Source organism: Rhinatrema bivittatum, chromosome 1, assembly GCF_901001135.1.
Source record: "Rhinatrema bivittatum chromosome 1, aRhiBiv1.1, whole genome shotgun sequence".
Taxonomy (NCBI): Eukaryota; Metazoa; Chordata; class Amphibia; order Gymnophiona; family Rhinatrematidae; genus Rhinatrema; species Rhinatrema bivittatum.
Window position 1 is genome coordinate 351,669,880 of NC_042615.1, and position 25,876 is coordinate 351,695,755.

The following is a 25,876-nucleotide window of genomic DNA, read 5'->3' on the forward strand; positions in this document are numbered from 1 at the left end:
TTATCTGAGACTTTGCCTCAACAGTATCAGGACTCAGTAAATGACATTATTCACAAAGGTTTGGAAGCAGGCAAGCACGAGGTCCGTGCTGCCTATGACAGTTTTGAGACATCTTCACGGGTAGCTGCAACTGGTATCAGTGCATGTCGTTGGGCCTGGCTTAAAGCTTCTGACCTTAGGCCTGAAGTTCAAGAGAAGCTAGCAGATCTGCCTTGTGTGGGTGATAACCTTTGTGGAACATGAGTTCAGGACGCAGTAGCTCAGCTCAAGGAACACTCTGAAACTCTGCGTCAACTGTCTACTATCCCACAAGATACTTCCTCTGCTCCACATCCCACAGTACAGAAGGACACCAGAAAGCCCTATTATAGACCACGTAGGTACTATCCACCAACACCCCATGGTAAAGCGTCCAGACCAGTGCAAATAACCCAGCCTAGACAACCAAGAGCTTCTAGGCCTCAACCTCTTCCTCAAACAGGCCCGGCATCAGGCTTTTGAAAACCAGCCAGAGGACAGCAGCCACTCCACCAACCCAAACCCAGAGTTACCAGTGGTAGGTCGGGTCTCTCTCTTCTAGCCCCATTGGTCAAACATCACAACAGATCAATGGGTGCTATCAATTATAACACAAAGTTACCATCTGAATTTTCTCACAGTACCAAAAGACTCCTTCTGAGACCCAGGGCCGTGGAACCAGTTCCTCGACCTCAGCAGGGTAGAGGATTCTACTCTCATTATTTCCTCATTCCAAAGAAAACAGGAGGCCTACGTCCCATCCTAGACCTCCGAAATCTCAACAAATTTCTACGGAAAGAGAAGTTCAGAATGGTCTCCTTAGGCACCATGCTTCCCCTTCTTCAAACAGGAGACTGGCTCTGTTCTCTGGATCTGCAAGACGCTTATGCTCACATTCCAATATTCCCTCCTCATCGCAAGTTCCTGCATTTCCTAGAGGTCATCAGCATTTCCAATACCGGGTTCTGCCATTCAGACTTGCCTCAGCACCCCGAATATTCACAAAGTGCCTAGCAGTAGCAGCGGCTCATTTGCACAAGGAACGTGTACACGTTTTTCCTTACGTAGACGACTGGCTCATCAGAAGCCAATCACAGCAAGGAGCTCTCGCTTCTCTCAGGCTCACAATCAATCTGCTCCACTCGCTGGGATTTCTAATCAACTACCAAAAATCCCACCTCATCCCATCTCACCTACTGCAATTCATCGGAGCAGAGTTGAACACCATAATATCAAGAGCCTTCCTCCCGGAAGACCGGGCAGAAACACTCTCCTCATTAGCAAACTCTCTGCGCTTACAGAAATGGGCGACAGCACATCAGTTTCTAACTCTGCTCAGCCACATGGCCTCCACAGTTCATGTCACTCCTATGGCCAGATTAGCCATGAGAATAACCCAATGGACATTAAGATCACAGTGGATACAAGCCATTCAACCGCTGTCATCCCCAGTTCAAATAACCCACCAATTACGTTCATCTCTCCTCTGGTGGTTGAACAAGAACAACTTGCGCAAAGGCCTACCTTTCCAACAACAAGTTCTGCAAGTAACTTTAACTACAGATGCATCCACTTTAGGTTGGGGAGCTCACACAAGGTACTCAAGGTACTTGGATAAAACTCGAAGCAACATTTCAAATCAATTTCCTGGAGCTTCGAACTATATGTTATGCTCTACATGTGTTCAAGGACTGCCTTTCACACAAGACTGTTCTGATACAAACGGACAACATAGTTGCAGTGTGGTACCTGAACAAATAGGGAGGTATGGGCTTGTATCTCCATTGTCAAAAAGCCCCACAGATTTGGGACTGGGCGCTGACACATTCTATGTTTCTCCAGGCCACTTATCTGGCAGGCATTCACAATGTAGTGGCAGACCATCTCAGTCGTCAATTCCAACCTCACAAGTGGTCCTTGGATCCCTTAGTAGCGACCAGGATATTTCAATTTTGGGGTCAACCAACGATGGACCTCTTTTCATCTGAACTGAATTACAAAGTGGACAGCTTTTTCTCCCTGCACAAACAGAGAAATCAATTAGCCAGGGATGCCTTTGCTCGCCCCTGGAATTCAGGTCTTCTATACGCATATCCCCCGATACCGCTAATAACCAAGACTCTAGTGAAGCTACAACAGGACAAGGGATCCATGATACTCATAGCCCCTTATTTGCCTCGACAAATGTGGTTCCCCATGCTTCTGGACCTCTCGATGAAGAACCCGATTCGCCTGTGTACAGCTCCCACTCTCATAACTCAGGATCAGGGCAGGTTGCACCATCCCAACCTTCAATCCCAATCTCTAACAGCCTGGATGTTGAAAGCTTGATCTTGCAACCACTCATTCTTTCAACTAATGTCTCTCAAGTGCTTGTAGCTTCACGTAAGCCGTCCACACGAAAAAAACTACAGTTCAAAGTGGAAAAGATTCACCATGTGGTGTGCAAGGAAAAGTATTGACCCCTTTTCCTGCCCCATAATAACTTTGTTAGACTATCTCTGGCACCTTTCAGACTCTGATCTCCAGACCTTGTCAGTAAGGGTACATCTAAGTGCTATCTCAGCTTACCATCATACAATAGGGGATGCACCGATATCAGCGCAACCCCTTGTCAGCAGGTTTATGAGAGGTTTAATTCACCTTAAACCCCCGTTATGGCCACCAGTCACAGAATGAGAACTTAATGTAGTACTAACAAGACTCATGTGATCTCCTTTTCAACCCAAGGATTCCTGCGATATTAAATTTCTTACATGGAAAGTTCTCTTCTTAGTAGCTATAATATCTGCTAGAAGGGTTAGTGAGTTACAAGCACTTGTCACATACTCACCCTATACTAGGTTCTTACATGACCGAGTGGTACTCCGTACTCACCCTAAATTCCTTCCCAAGGTAGTTATGGATTTCCATTTGAATCAGTCCATAGTCTTGCCAACATTCTTCCCAAGATCTCACTCTCACCAGGGTGAGAGGGTTTTACACACCTTGGACTGTAAATGTGCACTTGCATATTACCTAGATTGCACTGCAGTCCATAGGAAATCCACTCAACTTTTTGTTTCTTATGATCAGAACAAACCGGGTAAAGCAGTGGGCAAACAAACTCTCTCCAACTGGTTAGCAGATTGTATAGAGTTCTGCTATGAAAAACAGGCCTTCCTCTCCAAGGGCGAGTAAAGGCGCACTCAGTAAGAGCAATGTCAACCTCAGTAGCACACTATCGTTCAGTGCCAATAGCTGACATATGTAAAGCTGCGATATCAATCACACAACTACCCACACACACCAACTGTGTATTCCAGTACACCACAATGTAAACAAACCAACCAACCAATGTACTGGTCTATCTTTATATAGCACACTGTCACCAATAAACTTATGTAAGATCCTCTATTCACGAACAGGCATATATACTTCCATCTCGTTTGTCATAGGGGTCTGAATTACTTTAATTGTAAATCCTACGTATGTTTTGTTAAATTTTTAAAATATCTTCACAAAAGAAGGAAGACAAGATTCAGCATATGGACAATCTGTTTTAAAGAACTTGTTTCCAGTATAATCCCAACTCCTTCTACATCCAACCTGCTGTGATTTTAGGCTGCCTCAATTTTTTCCAACAGCACTCTAATCATTGTGCCCGTTGCACAAGTTATTTGCTGTTGGTCCGCTACAAAATGACTCAGCTTGTAGCTTGCTAATCACCCATATGTGAGGACTAGCATCCTGCTTGTCCTGAGATAAAGCAAAATTGCTTACCTTGTAATAGGTGTTATCCCAGGACAGCAGGATGTAGTCCTCACGAAACCCACCCACCACCCCGCGGAGTTGGGTCCGATACATTTTATTATTTTATTTTTGCTAACGCTTATTGCTATACACGAGACTGAAGGGAGACCCCTGTTGCTCGAGGGATCATGGCAAGCTGGGCATGCTCAGTGGGCTCAGTGTGCCAGTCAAAAGTTTAAAGAAACTTTGACAGAAAGTTTTCCGTGATAGGGCTCCGTCCAGTGACGTTACCCGTATGTGAGGACTACATCCTGCTGTCCTGGGATAACACCTATTACAAGGTAAGCAATTTTGCTTTTTGCATAACCTGTAAACCCAGTAGTCTGCTTTCCATGTTAGGGTCCAGGTTACTTAGTTATTAAACAGTCCGCTGCTTGGGACTCCACACAGCTTGGGACTCCCCGCATGTCATGGCTATTTCAGTCCTGCTCGTCAATGGAGCAAGCAAGCAAATTTGCTTACCGTAAATCCTGTCCTCTGTAGACAGTATGATTAATTAGCCATGCTAAATACCCACCCACCTCCCTGGAAATTCAACTGCTTAGCTAGAATTAGCTCTAAAAGTGACTGTTGGGGGCTCACAAGGCAATGTCCTTGTGGGAATTCCTGCACATGGTTGGTAGAGCTAAAGCTCTATCAGCTAAGAGAGAGGAGTCCTTTCATTGCCATTAGATGACATTACCCACATATTATGGCTGATTCATCCTGCTGTCTACGGAGAATATTCATTAAGGCAAACAAACTTGGTTTCTCTTCCTCAGCTTTTTCCAATTGTCTCGATCCTCAGTAGCAGAGTGACTCTGGGATTCACCCTGGCAGGTCCAGCTGTTGGTGCCTATGGAATACTGCATTGTTATACTACTGCCTGCTGTTCAGCTCAAGATCATCAGGAAAATTGAAGTTTTAAAGTAAAAGGAGTTTTACATGATGGACAAATAATACTAACATCTAAAACTCCTGTTTTGCCACACACACTCGCATAGCTCCATTTCTGAATTGGCTTGATTAAACCAGTTTATAGGTCTGAGCAGGGGTTGCAAGGTGACATGTGTGCAGGAAATCGCACATATGTCTAGAAAATTCTGAAACACTTTTCCAGAACTCCATCCATAGTGGCACCATCTGATAATTTATTTTTATTTATTTTCAAATTTATTGACGCCTCACCCTAGTCCCCGTGGCAGGAAAGCACTCTCTCAGCACTTCTGGATGATGTCATATGGTGGGTATTTAAAGCCCCCGCTGTGCTCTGACTCAAGGCCTCAGCAACAGGTTCTCCTGCTTTGCTGTGTGTATTGCTACTTGTCTCTGGCCTTTTGCCTTGTCTTGCCTCCTTGTTGTCCTGCCTTGCCTCATTGTTATCTTGCCCTGCTCTGCCTCTCTGTTACCTTGCCCTGTCTGCCCTGCCTACATTTTGGTCCCCTGTGCCTTATCTTGTCTTGTCCATCCATTTCTGTGTGATTCCTGGTTCTGACCTCTGCTATAGATACTGACTACTCTTCTGGAGTACTACTCTTCTGGATTGCCACCTACCCTGACCCCTGCTTGGACCCATATACTGATTGCTTGCTGCCTGCCCCGTTCTTAGCCTGGACGTGGATACTGATTGATAGGGGTGTGCATTCGTTTTGAATGCATATGTAAAACGCAACGTAATTTTTTTTTTAACTTAAAAAAGTGATGAGGCGAAAACGATCGGATTTCCAACTTATTCAACATAGCCTCCTGACCCCCCCAAGCTGGCCAAAAGTTCCGGTTGTGTCCAACGAGGGTCCCGGAGCGAACGCGCGGCAAATCACGTGACGTCCGCGTCACTCCGACGTGACGCCGACGTCACGTGCTCCTCGCAAAGGAATACAGAAATGGCGTCCTGACTCTCCGCTGGACCACCAGGGAGTTTTGGTAAGTCTTGGGGGGGGGATTAAGGAGGGTGAGGGGTTTAAATTTTTATTTAGGGAATCGGTGCACGTATGGACATAGACTCAACTTATGGAATTCTACATATGTCCATAATTGACCGAAATTGACCCCCTCTTTCGACTTATGGACTTATGAACATAAACTTTTTGTCTGCACATCCCTACTGATTGATGCTTGTTGCCTTCCCCAACCTTGGCCTGGACCCAAATATCATGGTTCAGGTTCACTGCCAGTCCTGACTTCTGCCGAGACTTGACTTCGTCTTACCGCTTCTTATGGGACACTCGCCTAAGCCCTGATGGCCCCTGGAACCCAAGGGCTTAACCTGCAGGGAACGGGGTTGGTATAGGGGAAGTCCTAGCTTTAGTCCTAGTAAAAGAAAGTCTACCAATTGTCACATGGGCTTAGTAGGTTCACCTGCTAGGTTGCATTAACCACACCACAGCCCAAAGCCCCATGACACAGACAAACCTAAAATACATTTTTCATCAAGAAATTGATCATCCAAAAGTTGTTCTAAACAGCCAAACTATGCACATTTTCCAAAAGACTAAAAATGAATCTATAGATTTAATGGGAGGAGACAGTCAGTTCCATAGTCTTGAGCCTACACAGAAAAAATATTTTCTGATTTGTTTACATTAATATAAAAATAGGCATCTATAACAATTTTTTTTAGATGAGTGTAGAGGACAAGAAAGTTGATACTGACATGATATTACACAGGTAATAGGGAGCAGACTTATGTAAGATGTAGAAAATCAGGCATAGGTTTAAAATCTATTCTTTGTACTATGGGCAACCAGTGAAGTTCTTCTAATACTGGCTGTATGTACTGCCTGTAATTTTCTTTCCAGTATGGCTGATTATTTTGCTGTCTTTGGAAAGCATTGTTACAGATTATCAATCTTACTTTCCACTCAATAAAATAAATATGCAGGCAATCTTGTTGCCAGGAATGTAATAACACATTAATTGTAAGTTCAACTAGAAATAAAATTAGAGTAGAAATAAATTCTCTCTTAAATTTGTCACTTCCTACCAGCTGGAAAAATAATTCTAATTTGTCCCTTCTATTTCTTTCTTTTATAACTGCTATATTAGTTCTTTATTTTCCCCCTAAATGATCTTATGTGTTGCAGTACAATAGTGAAGATGTAGCAGAGAAAATGAAGGACGTTATGAAATATGCATGGGCTTTCTGTAATATTATGATCTTTCCCATAATTCCCATCTGCATACTAATTTGTGATTTCAGGATGCAATTTTTATTGTTATTGGAGTGCAAATAGATGCTGAATTGTCAAAATGAGTATAACTTGACATTTGCAGGCTTTTGCACATTGGTCATCATGCATCATCATGCATACTCTTTTCTCAGTAGCCTAGTTAACCAATCATTAGAAACCGGACATTTTCCATCTAATCTGAAAAAAACATCCATTCTACCAATTCTAAAATCAAAAACAAAAGGTACAGCCGATCTCAATAACTACAGACCTATTGCCTCCCTCACATCATTAGCTAAACTAATAGAATCCGCAGTTTTACGTCAACTTTCTGACTTTCTATCCGAAAATAACATTCTCCACATTAACCAGCACGGCTTCAGAAAGGGACACTCTACAGAAACACTTCTCCTATCTACCTTTGACACATTATTCCGGGCATTTGATTCATATACAGATTACATTATAGTATTTTTAGATATCTCAGCAGCATTTGATACGGTCGATCACCAAATTCTCATCTCAGGCCTACAAGCAATAGGCATCACTGGAACAGTATTAAGTTGGTTTTCATCTTTTCTCACAGATCGTCTTCAGCAAGTTAATATTAACCATCAATCCTCTACCCCCTACACAATCCCATCCGGCGTTCCCCAAGGATCTTCATTATCTCCCATATTATTTAATATATATCTCCTTCTGCTTTGTCATATTTTATCATCACTCAACCTACAATTCAAAATTTATGCAGACGACATTCAATTTCTGGTCCCCTACAAAACTTCCTGGTCCGATACTCTATCTTTAGTTTCACTCTATCTTTCCACCATTAACTCTTGGCTATCTCATAATCGTTTAAAATTAAATCCATCAAAAACTGAATTAGTCCATTTAACATCCATTACAGATTTCTCTATAGGCCCACCATCTCATTTCACTTTCAATGGCTCAACCATCCCAATTAACTGCCATGCCATAAATCTAGGTGTAACCATAAATACAGACTTATCTATGAAACAACAAATTTCCTCCCTAACAAAGAAATCATTCTACAAATTACAGCTTCTGAAACGTCTTCGTCCTCTTCTTTTCTATCGTGATTTCAGGACTGTTCTACAATCTCTTATATTTTCTGGTCTAGACTATTGTAACGCTCTATATCTAGGTCTATCTGACTCATCAATTCACCCGCTACAATTAGTTCAAAATAGTGCAGCTCGCTTATTATCCGGTACCTCCATTCGCAATCACATTACACCTATCTTACATTCCCTTCACTGGTTACCCATAAAATACAGGATAAAATACAAAGTAATCTCAATCATTCATAGTTTAATTTACAACTCTACATCCACTTGGCTTTGCACCTTACTCCGCATTTACAAACCCACCCGACACTTAAGATCACTTACTCAAAATCTCTTAGATATTCCATCACCACGACAGGCCAGATTAGATATCACCAGGAAAAGAGCTTTTTCAGTTGCAGGACCATCTCTCTGGGACTCTTTACCCAACCCACTCCGTTTAATATCAAATCCTCATCATTTCAAAAAGGCTTTAAAAACATTCTTTTTTCAACAAGCATTTAACATTCCCATTAAACATCTCCCCGATCAAAAATGAAACTCCATCCCCTAAATTTCTCTCATCAGATACATATTACATTATCGTCTCTCTTCTATTATCCCATCCGTGTTCTTTCTAGGACATTACAATTCGATAAGTTGCTACCCCCCCTCCTCCCCCCCTCCATCCCTTTTACCCTCCCTACTCTTTACCCATGGCATGTTACCATTATTATTATTTTGTTATTTAATAATTTGTTTTAGCTAACATTTATCTAGCTATTTAGTTAAATTTATGTATTTTAAGTTTATTTTAGTTATATTTTATTTTTACTTTATTTTAACATGTTGTAAACCGTTTTGATAAAATTTTATTTTAAAAAGCGGTATATAAATACTTTTAAATAAATAAAATAAAATAAATTTGCATTTGAATTATGTTATTCTAAAAAGATTTTTGTGAATAATTTAAAATAAACCATCTTCCTTTTTTGCTCTCTTTTCTTTTAGATGGTTTCTATTCATGAACAAAATGAGTTCCAAGACAAAGTTTCACTGCTTGCTTCCCAGCTAGATGCATCAAAAGAGATGCTCCACGAAATCACTGAGGAGCTCAGTGACAAGAAGAAGAACCTGGAAAAAGCTGAGAAATCTATTGCTGATTTGACGGATTCTCTCACAGAGAAGAAGAAAATCATAGATGCTACCACTATAGAAATCAAGAAGCTATATTCACGGCTAGATGGTAAAACTCATGAAATCCTGCAGTTAAAAACAGAAGTTGAAGAACTACAAAATGGATCTTTAGAATTTGAGACCCAGAAGCAACAATTAGTTGAAAAGGATAAAAAACTTAATATTTTCAGAAACCAAATTGACAACCTGACACAAAAGGTTGAACAGTACAGTCAACGAATGGATGATGTGAATTTGGAAAAATCAAATCTGCTGAAAATAGTCAATGACAAAAATGAGGAATTACATGAACTTAAGGTTGGTAGAGCCTACTTTCTTATGCCTTTATTTTCCCACAATTCACAAATATGCTTCATAGTTATAGCTTGTAATTAATTTAGCACATCATTTCACATAATCATCAATGAAGAAAGTATATAACCCTTTCCCTAAAATCATTGCATGAATGTTTGTATCTGAGTATCATTGCTTTAAGAGTGCTAAGTACAGGGAGATTCACTCGAAAGAGGCCCCAAATATTCTGTTGTAACTTCCGTTAGGATGAAGCAATCTGAACCAAAGAAATATGCATCATACTTTGACGTATGTATAATCTTTTGCATTACATGCAGTGCTGGAAGTGATTGCTGTTTTTACCAAACACATTTTGACGTAGCGCTCCATGTTCCTGAACGTGTTTGTGAGCATACCGGGGGGAATAGCAGCAATTTCATGTTGGATGTTTTCCTTCAAATCTTCCATAGTGCGAGGCTTATTCCGATAGACTTTTCCTATGAGCATACCCCAAAGGAAGAAGTCTGATGGTGTCAGATCCAGCAACCGTGGTGGCCAAAGGCTCTTTGAAGTTATCCTGTTGCCGAAAAAGGACTCAATTTCTGCTATGCTCTTTGCCGATGTGTGACACGTTGCTCCATCTCGCAAATGGAGGTTAAATGTTGTGACGGCTGTCCAGCGCCTACCTCATCACTCTGACGCAGGGGCACCTCGGCTTGTTCAAAGCTCCATATACTGAGGAGCACATTGCATGTTGTTTCGTTCAGATTGCTTCATCCTAGTGAGAGTTATTACAGAATATCCGGGGCCTCTTTCAAGTGAATCCCCCTGTATTTGCAAGAGTTATATTGATGGGTCATATGACATTCTGTTTGCTTCATCAAAAAACATGTATCTGTCTTTTGTATGCTTCTACCGTCACAATTGAAGGGTTGTATTTTAGACCTCTGTCCTCTATCCAGTTTCCTCCTTTAATAATTTAAAACATTTTTCATATTTTGTTATTTTTGTACAAATGAATTCATCAGTATTTAGAGCTTTCTACTAAGAAGGATTTTTGTGTGTCCTGCTATATTTGCCTTTCCTCAGCTGTCTTTGTCAGTCTGCATTTACAGTTTCTACTGTAACTATAGTTTTTGTTCCTATTTATCCCTCTTCACTTAAAATAAAAGTTTAATCCTCCATCTGTTGTGTTCAGCTGTGGATACAAAATATATAATTCATCATAAAGTGTGCTTTTATTGCTTAAAGCTAGACTATAACACTTCTAGATGTGGAATCTACTTATAGATGTTGGCCTAGACTGACAATGCTTGACTAGTATGTCTGGATGCTTATCTCACTGAATAGAATATATCTAACTGAGCCAGCCCCAGTTGTTCCTAAAAGACCTTGGGTCTTGGTAAAAGACACACTGGCTGGCATACCCTGTCAAGAGTCCTGATCCAGATTAACACCTCAGTGGGAGGATATGACATGAAGTGAGGACTTGTCCTAATCCAAGAAACCAAAATGTGGCAATGGGGTAACCTGCATGAAGTGGCACTTACAACACTGAACCCTTTGCTGGGCAGACTGGGTAGACTATTTGGTCTTTATTTGTTATCATTTATTATGTAAAGTGTTTTAAACTGCTCAAAGCATTTTAGAACATGCCTGTCTTTTTCCTTGGTCCTAAAACTATTCATTATTGGCATCCCAGATTAGAAGAGTAGAGGCAAATTTGAGTCTATCTAATACTACCCACAGAGCTTGTGTAGAATTGGGTTAATCTTCATTGAGATCCTAATAACAAGGGAAAGGGGGAGGATAGTTTTGCTCGAGAGAACATTTTCCTTATTTTGTTCAGAAGATAGTGAATCCTTTTTATTTTATTTATTTTACCATATTTGATTTCCCATCAGTCAAAATTCCATCATGGTAGAGAAAGTAACAAGCATTTCAGGACTGAATTCTTGTTGCTTAATGTGCTAATCCACTAGGGATGTGCAGAGGGTACAGATTCGTCCAATTCAGTATTCGTATTCGTTAGTGGGAAAATACGTTACATTCTTTCAATGACACCCCCGATCCGTTGATACGTTGCATTCGTTTTCCGGTTCCCATTAAAGTCAGTGGGGGAAGTATTTGCAGCCTATTTTTGGCTGCAGAATTAGGGTTTTCTTATCAATTCTGATGAAACTTCTGGGGAGCAATCATCAGAACAAGAAAAGAGCTCCAAGGTACTTAGACTGTGGCAAAGTAGCACCAAAATGGCATGAATAGCCTAAAGTACTTTAAAGGGCCAAAAGGGTACCAGGAGTGGCAAAAAGAGTGCTTTAATAGAGGTGCAAAGCAGCAGTGAGAGTGTCAAAACACACCACAGCTTCAAAAGAGAGCACCGATAACAGATGCATGAACCCTCGAAGGCAGCATGACAGGCAAAGCAGCAAGACAAGTGGCATCAACATCCTAGAGCACAATGAAGGTGGAGCATAGCAAGCAGAAGACTAGCACCAACACACTGAGCAACCATCATAGTGGCAAGAACACCACAAGGAGCTGAGTGAGTCATCTGGTTTATGGCAGCAAGGCACAGAGGCAGAAGGTAGATAAAGGCTGGCTACACCCGGGGAGAGTTCCCTTTCCTTTGTGCAGGAAAGGGCTCCCTAGAATAGGTTCGCCCCTAGAGTGGGGTGTTTCCGTTGGTGTCTAGTGAGCTCTCGCTGGTCTTTTAAAATCTGGTGGAGTTAGCAGATTCATTTATATATTTATTTATCTATTTATTTATTTATTTATTTATTTATGTGTTTTTATATACCGAAATTCGGTTGGGGTACCATCATCTTGGTTTACAACATATACAATATACAACATGTACAGTTTACAGGACATTTTGCTTACTTTAAGTGGTTATAGTTTACAATGAGTATCATTGACGGCACTTTAAGTGGTTATAATTTACAGTGAGTACAATTGACAGTACACTTAGCATATAGTAATTAATTTTGCTATATCAGGAGTCTAAATGGCAATTAGATAAAGTTGGTGAGATCAGGAGCGAAGGAGGAGTGAATGAGCGAGTAGAGGAATTTAGTTAAAGGCTTGTTTGAAGAGCCAAGTTTTCAATAGTTTTTTAAACATGTTCGTGTTGGGTTCCATACGTAAGTTGGTGGGCATAGCGTTCTATATGGAGGTTCCTGCAATCTATAGGGCCCTAGCTTTCATTGAGGCGAGGTGTGTGAATTTGGGAACAGGGGTGTGAATGGTCCCCTTGTAGGCTGATCTGATGGGTCTGTTAGAAGTGAGGAAATAGAGGGAGTCATTCATCCAGAGAAAGCCCTGGGTGTATAGGGTTTTGTGGATGATAGTTAGACTTTTGTAGAGAATCCTGTATGTAATGGGGAGCCAGTGGAGGTCTCTCAGTATGGGAGTAATATGGTCCATTTTGTGTGAGTTAGTGAGAATTCTTGCCACACAGTTCTATAATATTTTGAGTGGTTTAAGGTAAGAGTTAGGGAGGCCAAGCAAAAGGGAGTTACAGTAGTCAAGTTTAGCGAAGATGAGGGCCTGAAGGACAGTTTGGAAATCATTGAGATAAAGGAGACGTTTCAGTTTCTTCAGTATGTAGAGCTTGAAAAAGCAATCTTTAGTGGTTGTGTTTATGAATTTTTTTAGGTTAAATTGGTTGTCTAGAATGACTCCTAGATTTCGGGAATTTTGGGAGAGGAGGGGTGAATGGGAGTTGAGTGTTGTATTAGCTACAGAGGAGCATGGTGAATTGTGTGATATGTAAAGGAGTTCAGTTTTGGAAGTATTGAGGGACAGGTTGAGTGTGTTGAGGAGGTTGTTTATTGATGCGAGGCAATTGTCCCATGTTTTTAATGCTTTGGGGATGGAATCTGATATGGGAAGGAGGAATTGGACATTGTCTGCGTAAAGGAAAGGAGTGGGGCCTAGATCAGTTAGGAATTTGCATAGGGGTAACATATAAATGTTGAAAAGGGTGGAGGATAGGGATGATCCTTGGGGTACTCCTGTGGGTGAGTTGAGGGGGTCTGAGGAGTAGTTTCCAAGTTTAACCTTGAATTGTATGTTTTCTAGATAAGAGGAGAACCAATTAAGTGCAGTACCAGAGATTCCAATAATTTTTAGTTGGTGTAACATGATTTCATGATTAACAGTGTCAAATGCTGCTGATATATCCAGCATGGCTAGAATGTAGGATTGACCTTTGTCCGTACCCTTGAGCAGTGTGTCTGAGAAGATGATTAGTAAAGTTTCCATGTTGAAGTATTTATGGAAACCAAATTGTGATGGGGACAGTATATTATGATTTTCAAGGTATTCAGAGAGACGTATGTTGACTACTTTTTCCATAATTTTTGCAAGAAAGGGTAGGCTGGATATTGGTCGAAAGTTTGTAAGTTCAGATGGATCAAGATTAGCTTTTTTAAGGATAGGTTTTACAATGGCTTGTTTAAGGGAGCTTGGAACAATGCCAGAGGTAAGTGAGCAATTAATGATTTCAGTGAGGGGTTTGGCAATTACTTCAGGGATGGTTAACAGTTTGGATGGGATAGCGTCAGCTGGGTGTGTTGCCGGTTTGAATTTCCTTAATAGGGATTCAGTTTGTGTACTGGAGGTGGTCTCAATCTGATCCATGTGCAATTTAGTGAGGTTAGAAGAGGGGTTGTAGAGGGGGGAGAATGGAGGGAAGCAAGAGATAATTTTGAGTATTTTATTATTAAAGAAATGTGCGAGGTCATTGCTTTTATTTTTGGATTCACTAGGGGTGTGAGGTTTGCAGTTTTTGTAAGAGCAGAGACGTATGAGAAAAGGGCTTTGGGATGATATCAGACCAAGGCGGAGACGTTTTCCATGTAAACAGCGGTTCAACATGGGTCAGAGGGTAGATACAGGCTGGCCACACCCAGGGAGAGTTCCCTTTCCTTTGCGCAGGAAAGGGCTCCCTAGAATGGGTTTGCCTCTAGAGTGTGGTGTTTCCATTGGCGTCTAGTGAGCTCTCGCTGGTCTTTTAAAATCTGGTGGAGTTAGCAGATATACAAATGAGAATTTTCAAGGCTGAGGCAGAGGAGGTTTCCATGTAAACAGCAGTTCAACATGGGTCAGAGGATAGCTACAGGCTGGCTACACCTGGGGAGAGTTCCCTTTCCTTTGAGCAGAAAAGGGCTCTCGGAATGGGTTGACCCCTAGAGTGGAGTATGAGCCTTCAAAGCATGGTGACGTGGAGCAGGGTGCCATGTGAACAGCGGTTCAATATGGGTCAACAGGTACTAAGAGATAGGCTGCTTCACCGGGGAGAGTTCCCTTTCCTTTGAGCAGGAAAGGGCTTCCTTGGAATGGCTTGGCCCTAGGGTGGAGCACAAGCCTTCAAAGTGTGGTGACGTGGAGCAGGGTGCCATGTGAACAGCGGTTCAATATGGGTCAACAGGTGCTAAGAGATAGGCTAGTAGTGGCTACACTGGGGAGAATTCTCTTTCCTTTGAGCAGGAAAGGGCTTCCTTGGAATGGGTTGGCCCCTAGAGTGGAGCACGAGCCTTCAAAGCATGGGGATTTGAAGGAGGTCTTACTGTGAACAGCAGTTCAACATGGGTCAACAGGTACTAAGAGATAGGCTGCTACACTGGGGAGAGTTCTCTTACCTTTGAGCAGGAAAGTGCTTCCTTGGAATGGGTTGGCCCCTAGAGTGGAGCACGAGCCTTCAAAGTATAGCGACGTGGAGCAGGGTCTCACTGTGAGCATGGTCTCACTGTGTTTGCCACAGTCTAAGAACCTTGGAGCTCTTTTCTTGTTCTGAATATGGGTCAAAAGGTGCTAAGAGATAGGCTGCTACATCCGGGGAGAGTTCCCTTTCCTTTGAGCAGGAAAGGGCTCCCTGGAATGGGTTGGCCCCTAGAGTGTATAATGGTACAAATTGTTAGGATTTAAGCATTTGCAAGCAGATCATGACTTCATAAGCAAGATGGAGGAAGTTCTCATCTCTGCCCGGAAACTAAAGAAAATTGTTTGTTTTATTTAAGGATCCATGCTGTGAAAAATTACTAGGTTGAATTGCCAGAGATTGAGGTTTCCCTTTGCAATGAGGGTTCAGCCGTTAGGACTGGACATAAGGCCTGGAGGAACAGGTACAGCATTCGAGGACAGAGGTCAAGCCCACATAGGGACATAAGGCCTGGACGGACAGGCACAGCATTCGAGGACAGAGGTCAAATGGAAACCCACGTAGGGACATAAGGTCTGGACGGACAGGCACAGCATTCGAGGACAGAGGTCAAGCCCACGTAGGGACATAAGGCCTGGACGGACAGGCACAGCATTCGAGGACAGAGGTCAAATGGAAACCCACGTAGGGACATAAGGCCTGGACGGACAGGCATAGCAATCGAGGACAGAGTTCAAACCCTGGTACGGACATTAGGCCTGGACGGACAGGCACAGCATTTGAGGACAGAGGTCAAGCCCACATAGGGACATAAGGCCTAGACGGACAGGCACAGCAATCGAGGACAGAGGTCAAGCCCATGTAGGGACATAAGGCCTGGATGGACAGGCACAGCTTTCGAGATCAAATGGAAACCCACGTAGGGACATAATGCCTGGATGGACAGGCACAGCAATTGAGGACAGAGGTCAAACCCTTGTAGGAACATTAGGCCTGGATGGACAGGCACAGCATTCGAGGACAGAGGTCAAACGGAAACCCACATAGGGACATAAGGCCTGGACGGACAGGCACAGCATTTGAGGACAGAGGTCAAGCCCATGTAGGGACATAAGGCCTGGATGGACAGGCACAGCAATCGAGGACAGAGGTCAAACCCTTGTAGGGACATTAGGCCTGGACAGACAGGCACAGCATTCGAGGACAGAGGTCAAGTCCACGTAGGGACATAAGGCCTGGCCGGACAGGCACAGCAATCGAGGACAGAGGTCAAACCCTTGTAGGGACATTAGGCCTGGACAGATAAGCACAGCATTTGAGGACAGAGGCCAAACGGAAACCCACGTAGGGACATAGGTCCTGGACGGACAGGCACAGCATTTGAGGACAGAAGTCAAGCTCTCGTAGGGACATAAAGCCTGGACGGACAGGCACAGCAATTGAGGACATGAAGAGCTCTCAGAAATAAGAAAACCGTTACTCAAGTCCAAATCTACAATATCAACCTATGTTGACTTTGTGGTTTACACAGTGCCTCTGTAAACAATGGGAACACAGAGGATGAACTAGAGTGCAACTACCATCAGTTTTCGATAGTACTAGAAACATTACTGTTGGCAAGGTCATGAAAAATATTGAGCATATGAAATATGCAAGCTCCAAACATCTTAAGTCAGCTTTTTATGTTCTTACATTCCAAATGTGGGCGGACAGGCACAGCGTTACAGGTCAGGCCCTTGTAGGGACTTATGGCCTAGACAGTGGACGGACAGGCACAGTGTTAGAAGTCAGGCCCTTGTAGAGACGTACGGCCTGGACAGTGGACGGACAGGCACAGTGTTTCAGGTCAGGCCCTTGTAGGGACGTATGGCCTGGACAGTGGACGGACAGGCACAGTGTTAGAAGTCGGGCCCTTGTAGGGACATACGGCCTGGACAGTACACGGACAGGCACAGCGTTTCAAGTCAGGTACATATGCTGCACTGCTTATATTATCTAGAGCATAGGAGGCAGTTGGAGCTGCTGCAAGGCTTTCAATTGCTTTTATTCATCTTGCCATTCACAGGGAAAATTTGGAAACCCAAGCAAAGGCAGGTTTACTTTCAAAAACACTAGCATTTCCATCAACTCTGGTGCCAGCCTTGAGCAGTGAGGGCTCATGATATCCCCTGCCATTGAAAAGACACGTTCACTGGGCACATTGGTTGGTGGACATGACAGATATCTCTGAGCCACTTTGGATAGGTATGGCCAGACAGTGGACTTGTGTGCCCAATATGCCAGTGGATCTGTTTGCATGTTCTCTGTCGACTCAGAGAGATACCATGTCACTGACAGCTGTGCTGGTGTCTCCTTTGCTTAGGTGGGCTGAGAGTCACTCATACCAGCTGCTTTCTCTCTAGCCCGTAGCACAAAAGATGAATCTTTATGGGCAACATGCCTTTAGCGTTCTGAAGTGGAGGAGGAGGAGGTACTAGCTGTCGCTGACAGAGTGCTGCTCCTGCTTTGGCTATCAGAACTCTATGAAGTGCCCGCTGTTTGCTCCTCTGCTTCACGGCTAATCTGTCTCTGCCTATGGCGCTCCTGTTCACGGACTTTTGCTAACAGCAGGTCCTTCACCAATAGGAGACAATCGTACTGTAGGGCGAGTTTCCCTTTCACATGGGGATCACAGACTGTGGCGAGCATGTATGTGTTCTGTTAAAGGCCTTAATCTCTCTTCCACCTGCTGCTGCAAAATGTCCAGACAATGCAGCACCTCAACTGTCATTCCCTCTGCCTGTTTTAAGGCCTCCAAATTTTCATCCAGGAAATTAACTATAGGGATAATGTCAGCCAAGGTGGCACTTCTGGAACTCAGCTCCTCCGTGACATCCTTGAAGGGCTGCAGGATTTTTACCAGCTGACTCATGACTAACCAGTCATAATGCCCTAGGGGATTCTGCACACCTATGTCCATTGAACCAGAAAGTTCATGAAGGGGTGTCTGCAGCTCCACTAACCTCTGCAGCATCATAAAGGTGGAATTCCACCGGGTGGCAATGTCTTGAATGAGACGCTTGTGAGGAATGTCCACATCAGTCTGCTTTTGTCGGAGAACCTGCCCCACCTTCACACTTCTGTGGAAGTGCGCTGCTATGTTCCTGCACGTCTGAATTAAGCTATGCAGGTATTCATTCTCTTGGTGATTGGACTCCAACCCCAGAGCTGACTTCACTACCAGGTGCAGAGTGTGTGCAAAACATCGGATGTTCTTAAAGCGCCCCTCGGTTAATGCCTTAACCATGTTTTCACCATTGTCTGTGACAAAGACCCCTGCCTGAGGATTCCTGTCTCGCTGGTGTAGTTGCCAGCCCTCCAGCATCTGTCTGATGCATGCTAGAATATTGGCTGTGGTATGGGCCTGGTCCATCAGGTGGGTGTGCAGTAAAGCCCACCTCCACCCTGATACTTGTTCAGTAATAGAGCTGCTGCCTGCTCCTGCCTCAGCCAGGTCCCACCAGGTGTCAGGGAGAGGTAAGAGTGTGCAGCATTCATGGCTGTCCAGATATTGCAGGTGAAATGCACACTCCCCTGTGCCTTAGCTAGCAGCGCTTGGATGCGACTGCGACACTGCTTGTACAAACTGGGGATGACCTTTCTGCTAAATGTGGTTCTGGAGGGGACTTTGTAATTTGGAACTACGACCTTCAGAAAACACCTGAAACCCACATTATCCACTTACTGCAAGGGCTGGTCATCAAGGGCAATCATTTCCCCAATGCTCCTGGTCACAACATTTGAGGCTGCCTGCCTCCTACCCCAGAATAGCATTACCGCACTCCACCCCATTTCCTCCATGATGGGTTGTCGCTTCTGCCACATGTCAGGGGGTTTTTAGCCTGCCACCTGACTGCTAGAAGGGGCAGAAGGCGTGGGCTGACTCTGCACCTGGTCACAACTTTTGAGGCTGCCTGCCTCCTACCCCAGAATAGCATTACCGCACTCCACCCCATTTCCTCCATGGTGGGTTTTTGCTTCTGCCACATGTCAGGGGGTTTCTGGCCTGCCACCTGACTGCTAGAAGGGGCAGAGGGTGTGGGCTGACTCTGCACCTTTTCAACCACTTTACGCTGCTTGGAAGGAGTCCCCTGACTGGTACTGCCACCATCTCCAGATAGCAGTAATGTTGTTGGGTGTTGCCTCTTCATATGATGCGTCAAGCCAAAATTAGATAATGTCCCATTTGCTTGCCTCTGCTAATAGCGCTGCCACAGTAATTACACCAAACAAAATGCGGGTCCTCCGTCACTTTAAAGTGGCTCCGGATTGTAGATGTAATTCATGATCCTCCCTTCTGTATAGCCTTGGGGGTGGATGCTGGCACTGGAGCTGAAGTAGTGGGTGCACCCTGAGAAGCAATGCCAGCGGCCTCAGTCACACTCTGTGCCTGCGCTGACTGCTCTTCCTCCTCGTTATCATCATCAGTTTCATCTCTCCCCTGCTGCACTGAAGTGGAGGCTAAGACAGGACTAACTGATCCTCCTAAAACTTTGTCAGCTATTACTTCTTCTGTTTCTGATGAGAATCCCACACAAGATGATTCTTCATCGGAATCAGAAGCAAACAGTGCTAAGTCGAGACTGCTGTCCCACTGCTGCTTTTGGGTGTCGACATTTTGTCTTGCATGACTCAGCCTCCCCTTCCCTCACCTCCAAAACTACAGGGTCAGAAATTAAGATGCATATTGAGGTGGCAAACCAGGCAACAACGGGATAGTTGGCATGCATGGTATTGGGGAGACTTCCATTAAGCATTTGCCATGACAATCTGGACCCCAACGTGAAAGCTCCAAAGTGGTCCAGTTGAATTGTGGCATGTGTTTCTGCAGCCACGGTAGCCCAGGTACCAAGCCTTCTCTAGCACAAAGAAGGAAATAGTCTCTGTATGAAGAGCACCGGTACACAAGTTCACACGTTCTGTAAGCAGAGTTACTTCACCTGGTAAGGGCTCTCCATGAATAGAGGACAATAGTAATGGAGACATCATAGTAGTGGTAGGGATCCGCAAGTATTCCACTAGACGTTTCAAAATGAAATTTCCCCCTGCCCTAGAGTCTATTAAGGCAAAGGTCTGATATTCCAAAGGCCCGCAGATTAAAGATACTGGAAGAGAGAGTGGAGGAGAGGGTGCAGTTAGACCTAAGAAGAGTCCTCCTACAGGTCTTAGGTCTGGGAATCATCTCTCTTTAGAAGTCAAATGACTGGGGCCCAATTGCATTGGTTTTTCTTTGCCAGCAGCAGACCCTGAGAGTGTAGGCCTGAGTACAGACTTGACATGAATTTCTCCCTGGAGTGGTCTTCTGGGACTCTTGACCTCTTGAACTTTGGCGCAAATTCGGTGATCAATCTTTGCTGCCAACTTCATAAGTTCCGCTAAGGTCTCGGGCATCTCACGAGTCACCAGTTCATCTTTCAACCGGGAGTTCAGACCTTCAAAAATTAGGGTTTTCAGGCACCTAGGGTCCCAATGTAATAGAGACGGCCCAAGATGGTGCCGGCCATCCATTGCTTCTACCATGTGACAAAGGCCAGCCAATGGCACCAATAGCCCGTCACACGGTAAGGGCAAAGTGCCATCAGTGCCTTTTTGATTAGTGGCAGCGGACAGCCTGAGAGGGGGAGATCGCTCCTGGACCCCGCTGGACCACCAGAGACTTTCGGCAAGTCTTGGGGGGGACAGTCGGGCACGTTTTGGGGGGTCAGGAGGGTGGGCGTTGCAATTAATAAAATTTGAAGGGTTGGGTTGGGTTTGGGGTTTTTTTTTATGTGCCCTTTCTCCCCTCCGATATACCATAAGAAAACCACATGAAATTCATGGGTTTTCTTATCATATCGTTGCCCTCCTGAACCACGACAAAATAGGAAATATCATCTCTATTTCCTATTTCATCATGAAACAAATTCAGATCCCTACTGTTTCTTGACATTGTACCTGTGCTGTAGGGTTTTTCATTTTGGTCTCCTCTTATCGTGTAAACTATAGGAAGTATGCTTTTTTACTGTTTTGTTTGGCATATTTTTTCTTTTCTTTTATATATGTACTTCTTTTCATGTTGTACTTGATTTCAATTTCAAATGCAAATTTTAAAGGTTTTAGACAAAATTGTGCAAGATGTTCTTGCCTGACATCTAGTTAGACTTTATATAAGTTCAATGTCCAGTATACCACTACAGTTCTCTTTAATACTTTCTATCTCTGTATAAGTGGAACCTACTGTATATAAAAGTCTTCTTAAGTTGCAACGCCCTCTTTGGCACCAATAACTCAACTTCAGATGTCATAGCACCAGAGGCTATTCTTCAAAATCATTCAACTTTAGAGAGAAAGTACATCATAAGGTTTTTCCTAAGAATGTATCACAGAAGAGGCAAACACCATTACACTCTCTATTCATCGCTTCCTGTATTGACTAGTGCAGGTATTTTGGAGCAGCATCTTTTGATAATGATGAGGAATTGAATATGGTGTGAGATTAGATCCTCAAGTGAAGATTCTTTTTCAGAATGAAAAGGGCAGATCCTCACCTGTAATGAGAAAAGAATCATAAAATCATTACCCTCCCCTCAGCAGAATTGATTTAGAATCACTAGCAGTTCTCAGCAAAAATACCTTTGTAGAGTTCCTCTAATTCCCCACAATTCCCCACAAAGTTAAATGTGCTAGCCCCCAGATGTTCCAGCAAAGTACCTTTTTAGAGTTTCTGCAATTCCCCACATCGTTACCTTAGCTAGTCCCTAGAAATTTCCCAGAAAAAAAATCCTGAAATTTAGATGCTCTCTTGGCTCTTACCTAGTATAAAGTCCCACTGCTGTGCTAATAGGTACTTTAGTGGTCAATCCAGGTTAATCATGACAACAATACTTCACCTCTTACCTTTAACAATGAAAGATTTACATATTTACCTTACCTTCCCCTCAGCAGAATTCCAGTAGTTCTCAGCAAAAATATCTTAATAGAGTTCCTCTAATTCCCGACAAAGTTACTTTTGCTAGTCTCTAGAAGTTCCAGCAAAATACCTTTATAGAGTTTCTGCAATTCCTCACAAACTTACTGTTGTCAGTCCCTAGAAAGTTCCCTGGACAAAAAATCCTGAAATATAGTTGAATAGCTTTTTCAATTATGGGGAGCTCAGCAGATAGACCTAGTCATAGAAGCATTTTCCCCAGTTCTACTCACAGTCAAGACAATTCAAAAATTAAAAAGAAAAAAAGCCTAATGATTTGCTAGCTCCTTTTTGGCCATGTCAGATCTAGTTTCCCTGGCTTAAATATCTAGCTATTCAATTATTAATAACATTGGAAATAGTACCAACACTAATTATTCAGTACAATGGGAATCTTCTCCACCTGAATTTTCAGTCATTGTCTCTGATGGCTTGGATATTGAAAGTTAACTAATTGCTTCAATGCATAAGAACATAAGAACATAAGAAATGCCATACTGGGTCAGACCAAGGGTCCATCAAGCCCAGTATCCTGTTTCTAACAGTGGCCAATCCAAGTCACAAGTACCTGGCAAGTACCCAAACATTAGATAGATCACAAGCTACTATTGCTTATTAATTACCGTAATAGCAGTTTATGGATCCTCTAGGAACTTATCCAAACCTTTTTTAAAACCATTTACACTAACTTCTGTAACCACATCCTCTGGCAATGAATTCCAGAGTTAACTATGCACTGAATGAAAGAATTGTCTTCAATTTGTTTTAAATGAGCTACTTGCTAACTTCATGGAGTGCCCCCTGGTCCTTCTTTTATCTGCGAGAGTAAATAACTGATTTATATTAACTTGTTCAAGTCCTTTCATGATTTTGTAAACTTCTATCATATCCTCCCTCAGTCATCTCTTCTCCAAACTGAACAGCCCTAACTTCTTTAACCTTTCCTCATAAGGCAGCATTCCATGCCCATTATCATTTTGGTCTCCCTTCTCTGCACTTTCTGCAGTGCAGCTTTATCCTTTTTGAGATGTGGAGACCAGAATTGCACGCAGTATTCAAGGTGCTGTCTCACCATGGAGCGATATGGAGGCACTATGACATCCTCTGTTTTATTTTCCATTCCCTTCCTAATAATTCCTAACATTCTGGTTACTTTTTTGATCGCCACAGCACACTGAGCAGACAATTTCAATGTATTATCCACTATGACGCCTAGATCTCTTTCCTGGGTGGTAACTCCTAAGATAGAACCTAACATTGTGTAACTACAGCAAGGATTATTATTCCCTATATGCCTCACCTTGCACTTGTCCATGTTAAATTTCATCTGCCATTTGGGTGCCCAATCTTCCAGTCTCGTAAGGTCCTTCTGCAATTCATCAGAATCTGCTTGAGATTTAACTACTCTGCATAATTTTGAGTCATCCACAAATTTGATCACCTCACTCGTCATACTCCTTTCCAGATCTTTTATAAATACATTAAAAAGCACCGGTCCAAGTACAGATCCCTGAGGCACTCCACTGTTTACCTTTGTCCACTGTGAAAACTGACCATTTAATCCTACTCTTTGTTTCCTGTCTTTTAAACAACTTGCAATCCACAAAAGGACATTGCCTCCTATCCTATGACTTTTCAGTTTTTGTAGAAGCCTCTCATGCAGGAATTTGTCAAATGCCTTCTGAAAATCTAAATACACCACATCTACTGATTCACCTTTGTCCACATGTTTATTCACCCCTTCAAAAACATTAAGAGATTGGTGAGACAAGACTTTGCTTGGGTAAATCCATGCTGGCTGTGTCTCATCAAACCATGTCTATCTAAATGTTTTGTGATTTTATTCTTTATAACAGTTTCTATGATTTTTCCCAGCACTGAAGTCAGGTTCACTAGTCTATAGTTTCCCAGATCACCCCTGGATCCCTTTCTAAATATACGGGTTACACTGGGCATCTTCCAATCTTTAAGGTACATCAGATGATTTTAATGATAGGTTACACATTTTTACTAATAGTTCTAAAATGTCATTTTTTAGTTCTTTCAGAACCCTGGGGATAACCTACAAAATGAAGTAGGATATCCTTGCATCAAGAAAGTTTTCCACTAGAATACCTTTCAACTTAAATGGAAGAACTCTTTAATTGTCCTTTCCTCTTTTTGTTTCAATACCTCCTAAGCCTGTCTGTATTCGTATTAAAAATTCAGTCATAATATACCAAAGTGCCATCATCATTGTTAGGAAGCAAGCCTGAATCTTTTCCACTCCGGTGGTCCCACGGCACGGCGGTGGCCATTTTTGGTGGCGTTTCCTGGTGGCAGCACGCCGGGATGCGTGCTCCATCATGGCTCCTCCCCCTCCCCATATCAAGTGTCCTCACTGGACGTTCCCACACTAAAAGTGTGAATTTGGAGGATTTAAACACAGCTTTTACAGCACCTTCTTGCCTCGTCTACAGTCTCGCATGTGCTGGTGCTGCTTCGCTGTGTGTTTTCTTCAGTTATCTCGACCCTGTTTTGGACTCTGATTTGGATTGCTTGCTACCGTCCTCAACCCTGGTTTTGACTTTGGATTTGATTTGTCTACTGCCTGCCTCGACCCTGGTTTGGACTCAGATTTGGATTGCCTGCTGCCTTCCTCGACCCCTGCCTGGACTCGGATTTAGCTTGTCTACTGCCTACCCCAACCCCTGTCTGTACTAGGATTGGTTTGTGTCATCTGCCTCACATCCTTGAGGGATCTTTGTTCGGCCTGAGTGTTGCTCTTCAGTCTTCAATCAGTCTCCAGCTTGAGGTAAGGCTGTTACTCTATCTCTTGGATTCACAAACCATAATAGTTAGTCGAGGCCAAGGATCCAATAGACCTAAAAGCCTTACAAGTGATTCTGGGACTGGCTGCTCAGGTACAACAGCAACAAGGAGTTTTGGACCAGGTGACTGGAAAGACTGGCAACTCATATGGATGGTCTTGCCTTAGATAATCTACCGCAACTCTGGCTACCTTTTCACAGTGCTGTCATTTGCTTGCCTCCTCCTACTCATTTCAATGGAGATCTGTAGCAATGCAGGAGATTTATTAATCAGTGCAAAATGCATTTGTCAATCCAAGCACCGCTATTTCCTTCCAACAAAACAAAGGTTACATTTATTCTTTCACTACTGGAGGGTACAGCCTTGCTGTGGGAGCAAGATGATCCATTATTGGATAACCTAGATCAATTCCTTAAAGACTTTTGCCTAGTTTTTGATGAGCCTGGATGATCGGCTTCTGCGGCTTCGGACTTTCTACACATTCGGCAGGGCTCTTGTCTAGTGGGAGAATATGCCATCCAGTTTCAGACCTTAGCCGCTGAACTTCATTGGGGAGAAGACAGTCCCAAGGATTATAAGAGTCCATTAAGGATGAATTGGCAGGGCAAACAGGTACAAAACTTAGATTGTAAGCCCTCTGGGGATAGGGAAATACCTACAGTACCTGAATGTAAACCGATCAGATATCTCAGATAGAATGTCGGTATATAAAAATTATAAATAATAATAAGATCCCCTGGACTTCTTAGAAGATTTAATCCATTTGGCAATTCTTCTGGATCTTTGCTTTCAGGAAAGGTCTTGAGAAAGAGCTGCTCTTCATCGGCTGGTGTGGTTACTCCCTCTTTTCAACACCCACTTCTCTTCACCAAACCTCAGGAAGCACGACCTGCCACCGAGGAGACCATGCAAATAGACT

General features: G+C 43.2%; 1 protein-coding gene across 2 annotated transcripts in view; it reads left to right on the forward strand.

The window, feature by feature from the left end:
* CCDC158 (coiled-coil domain containing 158) overlaps positions 1–25,876 on the forward strand; it is a 1,731,209-nt gene that overhangs the window by 1,596,963 nt on the left and 108,370 nt on the right. For both annotated transcript variants that reach the window (XM_029599728.1, XM_029599736.1), the window contains one exon: positions 9,038–9,520. In XM_029599728.1, coding sequence (XP_029455588.1) covers positions 9,038–9,520 — 483 coding nt within the window. The remainder of the gene's footprint in view (positions 1–9,037; positions 9,521–25,876) is intronic.